General features: G+C 47.3%; 1 protein-coding gene across 1 annotated transcript in view; it reads right to left on the reverse strand.

The window, feature by feature from the left end:
* The window catches only part of LOC146203482 (cytochrome P450 4V2-like), a 32767-nt gene extending 16560 nt beyond the window's left edge, over positions 1-16207 (reverse strand). The window contains exons 1-4 of the mRNA XM_084585705.1: positions 15845-16207; positions 10347-10459; positions 10178-10263; positions 9298-9485 (exon numbers count right to left, since the gene is read on the reverse strand). Coding sequence (XP_084441831.1) covers positions 9298-9485; positions 10178-10263; positions 10347-10459; positions 15845-16085 — 628 coding nt within the window. The 5' untranslated portion in view covers positions 16086-16207. The remainder of the gene's footprint in view (positions 1-9297; positions 9486-10177; positions 10264-10346; positions 10460-15844) is intronic.
* Positions 16208-16619: the final 412 nt, after the last annotated feature.

Raw genomic sequence — 16619 nt, forward strand, 5'->3', positions numbered from 1 at the left:
AGCTTGTTGAAGAACATCGGGTGGTCTCGAAGCGGTCGCTATATCACAAGAGCTGAGAACATTAACGTCTAATGAAGTAGGTGTGGCAGGAAGAGTATTTACAAGCGCAGGATCAAGTTCTTCAATACGACCGAGACACTCGCCGCGTAGCAGGACGGACGGGCACGAAAATGGATTTGAGACGTACATTGCACTAAGGCCATCTTCGAACTTCAGAACAGCAAATGGGAGCAGGAGGCAGGGATGGCGTGAAGCGGCGTCGGAAGGTGTGAAGAAAACAGTCGAAGTAGTAACGCTTTCACAGGAGAGTGGAACGAGGGCAGCAGAAAATGGAGGAATGTCTGTGTGATTGGCGACAAGGAGTTTTGCAGACTGCGTAGGGACATCACACAAGACGGTATCACAAAGAGGTAAAAAGGAAACTTCCGCGCGGGCGCAGTCAATAACGGCACGATGAGTGGAAAGGAAATCGTAGCCCAGGATGATGTCGTGTGAGCAGTGAGAGAGTACAATAAACTCGATGGTGTACAAGGCGTCTTCGATGCAGCGATGAGACCCCGCACCTCCACCAATTGTAGGGGTGTGTTTATTCGGTAAACCCAGATGGATTCAGCCGCTCAGGAGGAACTCGCTGCGGAGCGTCAGGCGTGGCGAATCAGCAAGGCAGCGACCAACTTCTTCGTCCTCGAGTGTGTCAGCACGCGATGCATGGCAGTGGCTATAAAGAAGAAGATTACCACACTACAATATATATATATATATATATATATATATATATATATATATATATATATATATATATATATATGTTGTAAGCACTGTGAATGAACTTCATCTTCATCTGAACGTAATCATCATTGGTGGTCGTGTCGTGTGAAGGAGACGTAGTGTTGTGTTGATGAGCATCGCCTAGTCCGTAGCTGCTGCTTCGGCCTATCTGAAATAGAAAATTGAATTTGCTGGTGTGTCCTCCTACCTCACAAGTGGTAGAGGTGAGTCCTGATCCTAGCGTCCTCAACGCGGCATCCCCTGGAGCTCCGTTCCGGTCGTGTTCTTGGCGGTACATCAACCGCCATGGCGCAGTCACATCCGCCTGCTCTGACTACCGTTCCGGCGCCTGTCGCAACCGACGTGCATCCGATGGCTGGCCGTGAGTCTTCTGCGCAGCTGACGTCCCATGGCGCACTTCCTCCTCTTGACCCATTAAACACGGCCAATTACTTCACGTCAACGCGAGCCTCCTGTCTTCGCCGGTCTCGGCTGTGACAACGTCGAAGACTTGCTACAACAGTACGATCAGGTCAGCGCTTTTAACGGCTGGGACGCTTCTATGAAGCTACTCAACGTCTCGTTTTACCAAAAATGCCATGTTCGAAGCTTAATGTGTTGGTCATATTTTAAAAGGAATTTGCTCTTTTTCCTACGCAGCTCTAGCTGCAAAGAAACCCGTCACGGTGGAGACATTTGTGCCACTTGCCATTGACTTGGCTTCCGACAGTCGCGCCGGCTAAACAACACCTGGCATCCGAGCCAATCTACCGAAGCTGATCTGCGCACCATGATCCGCTCTATTATACGGGAAGAGCTCCACAATGATATTTCGTTGGTGCCTGCTTTCTCACGCCCACCTGTTCAATCTCCTGAGTTGCATGGCAATATCAAGGAGGAGCTTGGTTCATTCAATCGTCCCATGGCTACAGAACCCCCAGCCCCTCCCTACGTTCCAACGTATGCTGAAGTCATTGCGGCCCCTCCTCTTTGGCCTCCTGCCCATCACGTGCCTATGCCACCCAGCCTCGCCGTCCTGTCCCCGCGACAACCGGTGTATGGTAATTGGCGACCTCTCCCACCTCGTCCAGCATGTTTCTACTGCGGCATCCAGGGCCATGTTATACGCGTCTATCGCCAACGACAGCGAGATGAGCATGCTAGCTACGGGTACGTTCGACATGACGACGCGTACCAGCTTCCTCCTCGACAGTATTAAACCGATAATGACCTCCGTCGCTCTTCCTCTCCGTCGACTTCCCCTGATCGGTCTATGAAAGCACGGCCATCACGTCGTCGCTCCCCATCACCCTTTCGCCGGACGTCATCGCCCCTTCGCCCTCCATCTTCAGCTTCTGCCCGCCACACGGAAAACTAACCTGTGCAGGTTCCGGAGGTAAAACTTCACCGCCAACCGTCGCTCCAATTCCTCCTTTGCTCCCATCCAACATGCTGACTGTATTCGTTGAAGGAAATGTACTGGAAGCTGTAATTGATACCTGCAGCGCTATTTCTATTATGAAGGTTGACTTGTGTTTAAAACTGCGAAACATGCGCACACCTTACACAGGTCCTCCTTTACGGGCTGCAAATTGACAGAATATTAACCCTTGTGGAGCGTGTACATCCCGAGTCACCATTGATGGCATCTTGCCCTTCACTGAGTTTGCTGTCCTATCCTCCTGTATCTATCAACTCACCTTCGGCTGCGATTTCCTCCAAAATGCCTCAGCAGTCATTACGTGTTCCCCTCTCACAATTGAGGTCACTGAATGCAACATTCTTGCCGATAGAGAACCATCTTCTTCCCGCTAAGTTATGCTTGCTGATCACGTCCTCTACCGGGCAACGAAGGTATTCTATCTGTGACTTCTGACGCCGTCACAGATGGCGACGTCCTGACTGCACCCAGCTCTCGTCTCCTGTCAAGAGGTATTATCATCATCGTGTCCCTTCTTCTCTTCTACAGCGGTTCTTCTCTTCTCGCCGCGTTCAACGCCACATCAGAGCCCATTCTTCTGCGTCGCGGCACTACTGTTTCATCAGTTGCTTCCGCCCAGCCTGTCACTCTTCTTCCTATTTCCACCTCCGATCGCTCCGATTCATCCGCTGCCTCGCTCAGTGCAGCACTTCGCTACACAATCAGCACCGACCTGACAGCAGACCAGACAGACGCATTGCTCGTTGTATTGAACAAGCACGCAGACTCGTTCGACGTCAATTCCGGTACATTGGGTCAAACCGCTGCAGCAACGCATCGCTTCCTCACTGATGGATCAGGCATAGTTAGGCGCCGGCCATATCGTGTGTATTCAACTGAGCGCAAGGTATTCAGGAAAATGTTGCTGACATGCTTGCTAGCAACATCATACGCCCATCGTCCAGTTCCTGGCCATCGCCTGTTGTGCTAGTGCAAAAAAAAAACAAAAACGGTTCGGTTCGTTTTTGTGTAGATTACCGTGCTCTAAACAGAATCACTCGCAAAGATGCGTATCCCCTCCCTCGAATTGACGACGCCCTCGATTGTTTACAAGGTGCCAATGTTTCTCCAGCCTTGACTTAAGATCAGGCTACTGGCAGATCCCCAAGCATCAAGATGATAAAGTGAAGGCCGCCTTTGCAACACCCGACGGCTTATACGAATTCAATGTAATGCCATATATATATATATATATATATATATATATATATATAAATATATATATATATATATATATATATATATATATATATATATATATATATATATATATATATATATATATATATATATATATATATATATATATAGCCATCTATTTATATTGTGAGCCCTCCACGGATCTTCTTTCATTTGTACATACCATGATCTTCTTCCTCTTGTACATACCATCATCATCGTCCAGCGGCGCCGGCTCCGGCGCGCGCTTGGGTTTTCTCCATCACATTAAACACTGACACGGCATACCTTGCCTTGCCTTCACGACCTTGCCGTATGGACCTGGCTTTCGTTCACAAGTGGTGGAGGCGAAATTCGATCCCCTTGCTGCCTTGTGCCCTGCCTCTCGCTGGAGCTACATTCCTATTGCCGTTTAACAACTACCATCGTCATGTCAACCGAGAGCAGTCCCGACCCGGCCGGATCCTCTACCTCGGCTACACCGCCGCCTCCGATGGTGCCCACACGACAATGCGACCCGCCGCTGTTCGCTGGTCGTCGCGACGAAGACGTCGATGACTGGCTTGACACTTATGAACGCTGCAGTGCCTACAACAGGTGGGATGATGCTTTGAAATTTCTGAACGTATCTTTCTACCTTATTGAGGTCGCCAGAAATTGGTTTATTAACCGCGAGCCCCACACCACAAACTGGCCTGGCCCACCTTCAAGCAGCAGTTCCGACAGTACTTCACCGACCCGGCTGTTCGGACGGAGATCGCAAGAAACAAGCTCGCTACCCGCCGTCAAGGTCCCGATGAGTCCTATGCGTCATACATAAGGCCGTGCTGACACTCTGCCGGCGTATCAGTCCCACCATGCCGGAATCTGAACGTGTACACCATGTCTTGAAGGGAATCAATTGAATGGCTTATAACACCCTAGTTGCCCAGAATCCATCAAGTGTTGATTCTATTATAACGACATGCCAACGCCTCGACCAGCTGCAGTCCTCCCGATTGCAGCCCGGCTTCACTACTGCCCCTACCTCTACTGACCTCGATCTACGAGCCATGATTTGAGCGATAATCCGCGAGGAGCTCCAAGCCCTCAGCCCTTTCTGCCGGCACGGGTGCGATCATTCGTCTCCTCCTTCTAACGACGCCGGCCTCCCCCACATTATTAAAGAAGAGTTTGCCACTATCAACCACTCTGTCACATCTGATCCTCCTGAACCTCGCCCAGCAACGACTTCTGCTCACGTCGCTGCATCCCCTCCTCCTTTTGTTCCCCCACCCCAATCACCACCCTACAACCACATCAACGCCATGACGACGGCTCAACCAACACCACCCTATTACGCACCTTGGCGCCCCTCTCGCCCAGTGTGCTATTATTGTGGAATTCAAGGACATATATCTCGCTTTTGTCGCCGACGCATTCAGAACGAGCGACGTTGTTATGACGCCTTCGAAAGTGACATACCTGCATATTACCAGCGACGACCAATTCCCAGCCAACCTCGTCGATTCTCTCCACCGCCGGTATCCTCGTCTGAACCAAGTGGGGCTCATGTATCCCGACGCCAGTCCCCTTCCCCATACCGCCGCTCTGTTTCGCCACTTCGACCAGCAACAACTGTTCCTGTCCGTAATTCGGAAAACTAAGCGATGCAGTTTCCGGAGGTGAAACTGCACTTTGCGAACTTACAAAAAGTCCTCCTCATCGCCCGTATATTATGATTTCCGTTTTAGCTGAAGGATTACCGGTCGAAGCTTTGATTGACACAGGGGTTGCACTTTCTGTTATTCATGCTGATTTGTGCCACCGTTTGCGGAAAGTAACGACACCATATGATGGACCTGAACATCTTGGAGCAAATGGCGTCCCTCTGCACCCTTCAGCAAAGTGTACAGTTCGAGTTGTTATAGACGTCGTCCGCCACCATGTGCAGTTTGCTGTGCTTTCACCGTGTGCGCATTTGATGATTTTTGGATGGGATTTTTTGTCAAGCACTTCAGCGTTAATTTCTTCTAGTGACCGTGTTATCGATATGACAGACAGTGATTTTTCATCTGACATTTCTGCACGGCATCATTCCCTCATTGCCGCAGCTGATATTGTATTGACTCCACAGTGCGAAACACTTATTACCGTTGTTTCTGAACACATCAGTGACGGGGATGTACTCATCGCACCATCACATCGTCATCTTGCACGTGGAATCGCCTTCCCATCAAGTCTTGTACGATTCCGCAACAGCTCAGCGATAGTAGCTGCCACGAACACTTCCCGTGAATCCCTCGTGCTGACTAAAGGAACTCCCCTGTCATGCATAGTGGATGCTCACCCTATATCCATGACGGTGCTCACTGCCCCGCTACCTCCGCAATGTGATTCATCGCAAGTCTCTCTTTCCATGCTGTCGAAGACAATCAATCCGAACCTCATGCCGCACCAACGACAAGAATTGCTGCAATTGCTTCAAGCCCACCAAGCCATTTTTGATGCCACTTCCCCACCACTGGGACGGACTAGTGTTGCCCATCACCGCATCCTTACCGAAGGTAACTCAATTGTACGCCGACGACCTTATCGGGTTTCTCTCTCGGAACGAAAAGTAATTGAAGAAAATGTCAGTGACATGCTCCGCGCGACATTATTCATCCATCAACAAGCCCATAATCCTCCCCAGTAGTATTAGTTAAAAAAAGGACGGATCGGTACGATTTTGTGTGGATTATCGCGCACTAAACAAAATTACCCACAAAAACGTCTACCCGATGCCGCGTATTGATGACGCCCTTGACTCTCTCCAAGGCGCCGAATATTTCTTGACCTTGGACCTCCGCTCAGGTTATTGGCAAATACCTATGCACAAGAACGACAAAGAAAAAACCGTTTTCGCTACTCCCGACGGACTTCACGAGTTTAATGTTATGCCCTTTGGCCTTTGTAACGCACCCGCAACATTTGAAAGAATGATCGACACTGTACTTCGTGGCCTCAAACGGAGAACCTGCTTATGTTACTTGGATGACATTGTTATCTTTTCGTCAACTTTTACCGACCATCTCACGCGCCTTAATGAAGTCCTCACGTGTCTTGCTTCAGCGGGCCTTCAGCTCAACACCAAGAAGTGCCACTTTGCAGAGAAGGAGATTTAAATATTGGGACATCTGGTTAGCCATGACGGCATTCGCCCAGAGCCTGAAAAAATAATCGCGGTCTTGAACTTTCCTCGTCCGCAACGGACTACAGACTTGCGCAGTTTTCTCGGCCTGGCGTCCTATTTCCGGCGATTTATAAGACATTTTGCAACTATTGCTGCGCAACTTCATGAACTACTTAAAGCGCGCAGCCCTCTCGTGTGGACTGAACAGTGCAACACTGCTTTTAACGACCTAAAGCATGCCCTCACATCAGATCCAGCTCTTGGCCACTTCAGCGACATCGCTCCTACCATCCTACACACTGATGCCAGTGGTCACGGTATTGGCGCTGTCCTTTGCAGCGCGATGCAACTTCTCGTGAGAAAGTGATTGCCTTCGCCAGTCGGACCATGACTCCAGCTGAGGAAAACTACACCATTACCGAGCAGGAATGTCTCGCCGTCGTCTGGGCTGTTCAAAAGTTTCGCCGTTACCTATATGGTCGGCATTTCACAGTTGTGACCGATCACCATGCTCTTTGCTGGTTATCTTCACTGAAAAATTTGACAGGCAGACTTGGCCGTTGGATTCTACGCCTGCAAGAATACCATTTCGACGTGGTTTATAAATCGGGTCGCCAACACCAAGACGCCGACGCTCTTTCTCGCTGCCCGGTTTCGGAATCAGCCTGTTGTTTTTCTTCACAATGCATTTCCACCTCTGACCACAGCCGATCATCGCTTCCACCGACGCATATCACTGCAGTTTCTTTTGACGGCTCTGAGAACAAGCACGCTCTCCGCTCACAGCAATCAGCTGATGCCTACTGCCAGCCCATCATCGACCGCCTTATCGGCGCTTCGAACCCACCCAACGCTAGGCCTCGCCGACAGCTTCGCAATTTCAAGCTTGAAGATGGCATACTACGCCGCTAGGTGTATTATTCTGATGGAACTCGCTGGCTCCCAGTCGTACCGCGTGTATTTTGCCCACGTATACTAGCGGCTTTCCACGATGACGCTACTGCAGGTCACCTTGGTTTTGACAAAACATACGACCGCGTGAAAAGACGATTCTTTTGGCCTGGCCTGTCTACCACCGTAGCTAAATACGTTGCTTCCTGCCGCCTGTGCCAACGTCGCAAGCGGCCGACTTCTTCCCCCGCTGGTCTCCTACAGCCCCTTCCCTGTCCCGCCACACCATTCGACGTAGTCGGCATCAACTTATATGGTCCCCTACCTCTCTCCAATCACTGGATTATAACAGCTGTCGACCACCTTACACGCTTTGCTGAAACGGCCCCTGTACCGACTGGTTCCGCTGAAGAGGTAGCTAATTGTATTGTGTCATGGCACTCCTCGGGTGCTTCTAAGTGACCGCGGGACGGCCTTCTTATCGACAGTCACATCCGAAGTTCTTCGTACGTCATCCACCCTCCATAAGACGACCTCAAGCTACCATCCCCAGACTAACGGTCTGACTGAGCGATTTCATCGCAGCCTATCGGACATGATATCCATGTACATCACACCGAATCATCGAAATTGGGATACTGTTCTACCATTCGTCACATTCGCCTATAATACTGCAGTGCAGCGGACTACCGGTTACTTCCCATTTTTCCTCGTTTTCGGCCGTCCTCCCACTACAATCCTCGACACTTCCTTCTTCTCTACGCCCGACTACTCCTCATCATTACCAGCCCAGTTCTTATCCCGTGTGGCCAGATGCCGTCATCTTGCCCGCCTCAACACAGAAGCGTGCCAGCAAGACCGCAAGAGTCGCTACGATTCGAAGCATCGCGTGGTCTCTTTTCGCCCTGGTGACGAAGTACTGCTCTATACACCACTGCGCACCCGTGGCCTTAGTGATAAATTTCAGCGCCGCTATCTTGGTCCCTACAAGGTAATCAACCAAACTTCCCCAGTAAACTACCAAGTCACACTTGTTGATCCCCCCGCCGACCGACGCCACCGTGGAACTGAAATTGTTCATGTATCTCGCTTGAAGCCGTTTGTGCGCCGTGGTACATCGGTCGGTTAGGAGCGGCCAGGCTGGCCGCTTCCGACCCCCTGGTCAGATTGTGTGAGCCCTCCACGGATCTTCTTTCATTTGTACATACCATGATCTTCTTCTTCCTCTTGTACATACCATCATCATCGTCCCGCGGCGCCGGCTCCGGCGCGCGCTTTGGTTTTCTCCATCAGATTAAACGCTGACACGGCATACCTTGCCTTGCCTTCCCGACCTTGCCGTCTGGACCTGGCCTTCTTTCACAATATCAATGCCAGGCTTTCTGTGTGTGTGTCTATCTGTTAATAATTACCCGTGTGACTTACGCATAAACGGAGCTGTGTGGATACAAATGTTAACAACAACCAGTGTTTGAATTTCCCGCACAAGGTCGCGCTAATGGGACGTCATGCCCCTGTCGTCCAATCAATATTTTTCTCTTATACCAGGTAAGGTGCCTCAATGCACTTCCAGCGGGGGCGCGGGAGCACTTAAGCACCGTACTGCCAACAACACCAAAGCCAATGACGGAGACCCTGGATTTTCGGCGTCACGGAACGCTTAACGCTATCGAGCGAAACACGAGAGAGAGAGAGAGAGAGAGTATATAGGCAGAAACTTCATTATTTCTAGCTTGGCCAGACGTTTTTTGAGCAAAGTTCTGCGAACTTATGCATGAGAGCAATGAGCTCAAGGAGACTACAAAAAATATGCATGGCGACTTACCGAAAAGTATTCCAAACGCTGCAAGCCGCACAATTGGCAGTACGTCAAAAACGCCCGTTCCCACGGCGTCCAGTTTGCGCACCATTTCGCGAGCTCTGCGATTCATGATCGGTGCGTAGTCGTCCATCACTCGAAAATGAAAGGCTGGGGTGAGCAGCTTGCGACGGGGTCGCCATATGCTCTTCTCGCTGTAGTTGAGGAAAAAAAAATCTGATCAGTGCCGCAGGCATTTAAATACCTGGCGGTTTGAGCATCAAAGGCGGATCATCATTGGAAATGGAAAGCTACATGTTTAGACTTAGTAGTCAAGCCAGCAGCAGATAAATTAAAACCAAATTTGTGAAAAGCTACAACATGGCACGAAACATTCTTGAGATCATTTTTCGGACATGTTATGGCAGAATAAATAGAGTACAAAAAATATACTCACTCACATTATTTCAGCATGCACCCTGCTTTTGCTGTACCGAGGTATTCTCAGAAATGAAAACCAGTTTGCGACATTTCACTCAGGCTTTGTAGTCATTGTAGCGTTTTGCTTGGATTTCGTGGTCACACCGAGCTTAGTTCAGTGCTTGTTTCAAAACGCTTTATTTAGCAGGGAAGTACTGCTGAACATTGCCACTGCGCTGAACAAAAAGTATTTTGAGCGTGCTGACTTTGTAATCTGTTCGCGTAAAGAACAACGTCGCAATCGTATTTTCTCGATTTAGGGGCTCAAGTTTTTGTCATCAACAAAAGATTTAAAAAATATTTCTAGTTTATATAATCGTTTATTCTACGACAAAGAAGCAAAAAGCCAGAAACAGACTTGATTACAATGTCTACAACAGCCGTATAATGCATGACAAGACATGTCTAAAAGGCAGTAGACACTCACATCAGTAGAATTCCATTTCCTATCCATGGCCTCATCATTTGGTACAAAAATGCTTTGTTCAAGTTCTGACTGTTTGTGAGGACCGGCTGCAAAGAGGAAAAATCTGAATACACAGCACTGTAGTTAGAAAACGAAGCCAGAACTGTAATATATTTTTTTTCGCACTTACTTCAATGGCCTTCGGCGTCGTGGCAATCAAGAATGGTTGAGGACCATAATAGGCAACGGTGACTTCCTGGTCGCATATTGTCTTGAACATTTCCTCGAAATAATTAAATATTTCTGCGTTTCACACAAGGAAGTAACACATTAAGTCTAGTTTAGGTTTTCGCATTTGTATGGAACAAGGCCGCTAATCCTGTTATATTTGTGAAAAATATGCTATGTGGGCTTAACGTTCCGAAGGGGATCAGGCTATGAGGGACGCGCTAGTGGAGCACTCCGAATTAATTTTGACCCACTGGGGGTTTAACGCGCACTAAGATTGTACAGCACACGGAAGACATATTTCGTTTTGTCTTCATAATTTTTCAGACGTCGCACTTCCGGACAGCAATGAACGAAAAAAATAACTGCAGTAGGGAGTTTTGGCCTGATAAGAACAGCTTTTCTGTTAGAGAAGGCTGCTAAGTAGATATACAAGTCACTAGAACTACATTCTTGCGATGAAATGAATTGAGTGGATTGAGACATTGGCAGTCTTAAGAGTGAGCCGTTTTTAAAGTGGCGTAACGAGCAACACACTCTTAATGGAAGCAATCCACAACCTGCACAGATACACTTTCTACAAAAATGCTTCAAAGTGGTAGACAGATGAAAATTATAAAGAAGGGTGGAAATACTAATTAAAACAGTACAGTTGACCCATTCCCCCCTTTTAATGCTTTCAAAGTCAACGATTACTGTAAACTTGCAAATGGTTCTATGCAACAATGATGTTAATGGCTTTGAGAAGTATATCGAAATCATGCCATTAATATTTCCTTATTAAGAGTTCGTAATTTGGCATTTTTATTTCAAGTGAAGAAAATGGACTGCAGCATAAGCGCTGATAGATGAAATACGGTTATCCTCAGTAGAATAATATTCAGAGCCTCCTGATTGATTAAATCTCTGGCTTTTTATTCCAAGTGGAAGACAGGGAAGTCTGACGACATCACGGAGGGCAAAATCATGATTCATCGCTGCGGAAGGAAAATATATTCCCTGTCATTATCAAAGCCAAATGCAGTATCGTTTCGTGGGACATGCTTGGTTGAAAACCCATAGGTGTTGGGGCAAGCTCTCAGTTGTTGAGGCGGAACTGAAAGCCACTTTTCAACAAGACAAAGAGCCCTTGCTGCCCTTTGGAGCGCCCTTGATGGTGACCTTATTCTTTATAAGAATGTGTTGCTCTAAAAGTAAGTGGTAGCAAAAGATTTTGGCTGAGTGGTTCCCTTGTCTTATTTCAGGCAGACGGTCAAACGTAGCGGTTGTGCCTTCTTAATGGGGTGCAAATAAATGCTATTACCTATCTAGAATAAAAGCCGTCAAATTTAACCTATGAGCCCCAGCCGCTGAAGAGTGCGAATTTTGCCTTAGCAAAGTTAGGCAATGACGCTTCTACTCATTTCTTTGGTTGTATGCCACAACGGCATGCTATTTTCTTAGAATAGAATTTCTATCCCCTATAATTTGGTGATCCGCTAGTTTGCATGCACGTTCTAGTTATCAAATTGTCACAGTTATTAGAGTCATCAACTAGGGGCTCGATTAGAAATTGGCAGAAGTAGTCACACGCCATTAGGGATGAGACATCGTTAACGGTATATACCCTTAACTATGTCTCATTCCTGCATTCTTTGAAATATTTCTGATTATAATGAACAAAAACTCCAGTGCACATTGTATACAGTCACAGATGTTAGAGCATCCAGCCGGCGTCACGTAAAGTGCGCTCTGTTCTCTATATGCCACAAACCCTTGTGCCGCACAAAACGATATCGTCTTAAAGTAAGAAACTGCATAATGCGCATTAGCATTATTGTGGTGGCGGTGTCCTTTCAACACTCAGAGCTCCTTATTGATGCGTGTAGAAATGACAGCATACCTGTCCGACTGCTCAGGCTAATCCAAGAATGTAGTGTAAACAGTAGGAATTAGTCCAACGTCGTTATGTGCATGTGCAGAGTGAAACAGGAAACCATCTTCGCAGAAATTCTATCATTCTGCGGGAAAATGTCTTCTGTACGATAGAAAATACTAAAGTTAAAGCAAGACTTAGGAAGTCAATAAAAGGAGAAACGCTCTACAAGAACACGCAACTGATGCAGCAGGGAGCAAGCGAAGTTTAATTTGAAAATAAGCAGCAGGTGTAGACTTTCTCCTTTCTCTGTGGCCTTTAACTGTACAATTTTCGGTGCCATAACTCAGACTGAAAGCTTTCCAAGAAATTTTCTCTAGAAATGTGATTGCGAAAATTTACAGGTCAAAGTACAATGAACTAAACAATTTTCAAACAGTGTGCCAGTGTAACACAACATTCCGAGACAGCTGGAGTGTCAGAGGCTCTCCGATTGGGCAGCAGGAAGCATTGCGCAGCTCTCTTTCTGATGCATCGATCTCAAAAATGAGCAGTGCGTGGCATCAAGGAGGCACAAAAGAGGAAATGGCGCAAAGAAACCTGACGCATGCCGCTGAAATTAAGGTAGGCTAGCTTCATAGTGCCAGCCCCGCGATATCTGCCGATCGAGTGTGTCGGTGCAATGAACGCCGTAGGCAAGTGGAAGTCGAAGCAGCCCCAAAGGCATTTACAAAAACAATTTCCTGCAGCCTGTCTGGTAACTGTTGCCCTATGCGACACTATCAGCACTTCTGTGACGACCTTAAGGCATTGCTATAGACTCACCCTGTTCCATACAAGGTGTGTTATTGCCGACTACCGATCTCGCTACCATCTTGTCGGACATCTGCTGTCGGTTAATTTCGTGTAATGTTCAAGAGAATGAAGGCGTCAACATTTCTGTTACCAATGTGAACACTGCCAGTTATGAAAGGCGGGTGTAGGAGGGACATTTCTTATGCGAGCCTTGTCTCCTACCTGCACTTAATGCGGGCACTGTCCCTACCGATACCTCGCGATATAGGCCACGAAGAATGAGGACGCCGCAACTGTAAACTCTAAGGCCCAAAACCTGTTCAACGTAGAGCTTGCGTCAGACAGCGTGCAAGTAGCTGAACCCGTTCGAAAAACACAAAAATAAAAGGTTCCTGTTTCACTACTGCCTGCGGAAACGACAACTGCACCACAGCCGGGAGATCTAGCGGCCGTTATTGCACTTACCATTTGTTTATGACATAGAATACTTGCAGGTCTCTGCTGGTTGCCAGACAGGTGACATGATTTCTGAGTCAGACCACGTCTAACGCTTCTTAGCTGACATAATCATAATGAGGCACTATCGACATTTCAAAGCAATTACAACATGTAAGCTAAGCTATCAAGTGCAGATGATGTTTTGCTCCTTCGCTTCTTGCGTTTGAAGGTTCGAATACCTCTTTCTAGATTCGTCCATAAGAATGTCTAAGTGAAGGAATGTAAATGAAATCGACTATAAGCGGCTTGCCTCAGGCATTTTGCAGCACGAACTATAGGGTAGATTTCGAAGCGCGAGCAGCGTCGGTCGTTGTAAGGACGGCAGCACGAAGTAAAAGAGCAGAAAGCTTACAGTATACGGCGTTGGCACTGGCGCCTTGCCCAACAGCAATTAGACGTCTTTAGTGGGCATGAAATTTTCATGGCCAGTGGGACATTAAGAAGCAAACATTGTAGGACTCATCTATCATAGTCAATTTTTAACTGATAAGAAACGAAAACTGTGTGGCAGAGGAAGTGTTCTTGGACGGTTATGACAGGTAAGTTTGGTTGCAGGCACTGTAATGAATTTTCAATCCATTTCTGTTCGCTGAATTTCTTTTTGATTAAGAATACTGACATTTAATAGTTCCGAACTAGATAACCAAATAACGGTTATATTGTTACGGATAACGGCAAATAACGGACAATATAAGAAATGAAGAAATGAAAATTACTGCATTCCCCTTTCCCCAGTGATGTTTAATTTCTACGATGTGCAGCAATCGGGGCAGCTGGCCTTCACAACTCTGCTATTATCGCTTTTCCGGAGGTTCCTGTGAACTCAGCATTGTCGATAGTAATTTACTGCCACATGGAGGTTAAACAACGAAATTAGATTTGTGCCGGAGTGCGACTCAGACATTCTATTTTCCAGTCGAGCTTCTCACGTATTCTTTGTCTGCATTCATACAAGATAAACCATGACAAATGCTTCTAAGGAGAGCACGTACCCTGCCTGGTTGATTCCTTGAAACTTATTTTCATTTCTCAGATGGAACAAAGTAGCGACACTGTACTTCAAGACAATGAACTTATCTTAAGCGAAATCAGTTAGAGGCTTCTGAATCTTTTTGCTAATAACCACACCTGGGAAACACTTCGTTCGTGAGGTGAGCTCTCCCTTGATCGATTTAAAGTCTAAAATCCAAATGCGCATCACTCTTTGTTTAGCCCTGTGCAGTCACATCGCAAGTTCTGAGGCTCCTTGTGCAGCTAAAGATGCAGTAGTAACATCAGCATAATCCTTCAAGGATGCAAATGGCAATACCGACATCCACAAAAAATATAGACACATACTGCGTTGAAAAATACGGGGCACCAGGATTAAGCATTAAAACGCGGGAGGATTAATCGTATGCCCTGTGAAATGCAGCTATATAATGTGGGAATTGTATGTGAACTGATGCTAGCGTAGTTTCCGACTGATTGTAGGCTGAAGGTCATGGGATCACAAATTGGTTAAACTTCAATCTGCGCAGCTCAGTTATGTTGATTAAGAAGACACACAAGACACCAGTGGATTGAGAACTGTAGGTGCACGTTAAAAAACTCCAGATGATCGAAATCATCCACACCTCGCAACTTCAGCGTCCCTCATAACATGAGCCGTTTTGGGATGTTAAGCAGAACAAGCAAAATGAAATTAAAATGTATGGAACATCATTAATGCGCCAGAAACAAAGCAGGATATGCGAAAGGCACGTTATAAACATTGCAATGCATATGGAAGGATAATTGACAGTTTCCGACCTCACAAAAGTCTCCATTTTTTTTTACCGGCAACTATACGGCTCATGAGAAACAGCGACAAATTGTTGGCTTGGCTTCAATGAAAGGGACGGCAAGGATCATTTCTGCTTTTCTGTATGAAGTTGAAGGCATCATTATTGCATTTTTCATCGTTCACATACCATAAGGCGTGGTGGCAACCGCAGTATAAGAAAAAGCAGCTATTCTGATTGCCAATTCCATTACTGCTGCGGCTGCGGACTTCTTTCTTAAACGCCTTCAAGTGTTGGATTATTATACACGCTATAAAAACAAATATGCGCAGATTTTATCTGCTAAGTATCTACTGATTCTATCATATATATAAAATGCCATAAAAGAAATTAAACATACCGGCGACGGTTAACAAGGCACGCCTTAGAGGTAGCGCGAGCTCTAACGGCACTCCCTACAATGCAGTACCGCACTGAGCGCAAGATAACGGGCGAAGCTGCGATTACTCCTCGGCTTTGCCCGCTTTCAGTAGTCCTGTCATTCCTTACTTGCTGTGACTTCGAGGTTGGGGTCCATTCTGGCCAGGCTCTGCCACATGTCCAAAGCTAGAGAGAACGGCCACCGCTCCCTAGGGTGAGGCACGTTGCGCAGGCACCAATACATACGCATCCACCTGGCCAAGGCAACGACGACCTTTGCGAGGACTGCGGAGGCAAGTGCCAGGAGCAAAAGCTTCGCTGCGAAGCTGGAACCTGATGCAGAGGCCGCAAAATTCTCGTGCTCTGTCATGGTGAAGACGTCGCTTGGCGTTCCTGCCGAGACTGAAGAAGTTTGGCCAGTCGCTGTGTGCGTAGGCGTAAAACTGTCGCTTTCGTACCGCGCAAGAAGCGCTTGCGGGTGTCTTTCTTTCAGAGGAGACACCTTCTCCCCAGAACAAACAATGAACTTCGCGCCGGGTGCCAGTGAAGAGGGGGGGAGGTGCAGAGACAATGGTGGCGGTGCGGTTACCTTATAGGTGCGAACAGGAAGGTGCCTTGGAAAATACGCGCGTCGCTGAGACGACGATTGAGCCCCCACGAGCGTTGCTGTTCGTCCCAAATATGACCCCTGCAAGGAACAAACTGCCAGAGGCTCGCTCCACTGCACAGAAATAAAAAGCGCCATGCAGTTCTCCTAGTCACGTCATCTAGCACTCAGATGTCGCCACTTCGAATTTTTTTCCTTTTGTTTCTGCGCTCGCATATTTGTGGCTCACGAAGAGACACTTGTGTGACATTTACTACTAACACTAATGTATGCTGAAGGCGGTGTTCAATTCGCTTC

Source organism: Amblyomma maculatum, chromosome 1 (genome assembly GCF_055883805.1).
Source record: "Amblyomma maculatum isolate TAMU_Amacu chromosome 1, ASM5588380v1, whole genome shotgun sequence".
Taxonomy (NCBI): Eukaryota; Metazoa; Arthropoda; class Arachnida; order Ixodida; family Ixodidae; genus Amblyomma; species Amblyomma maculatum.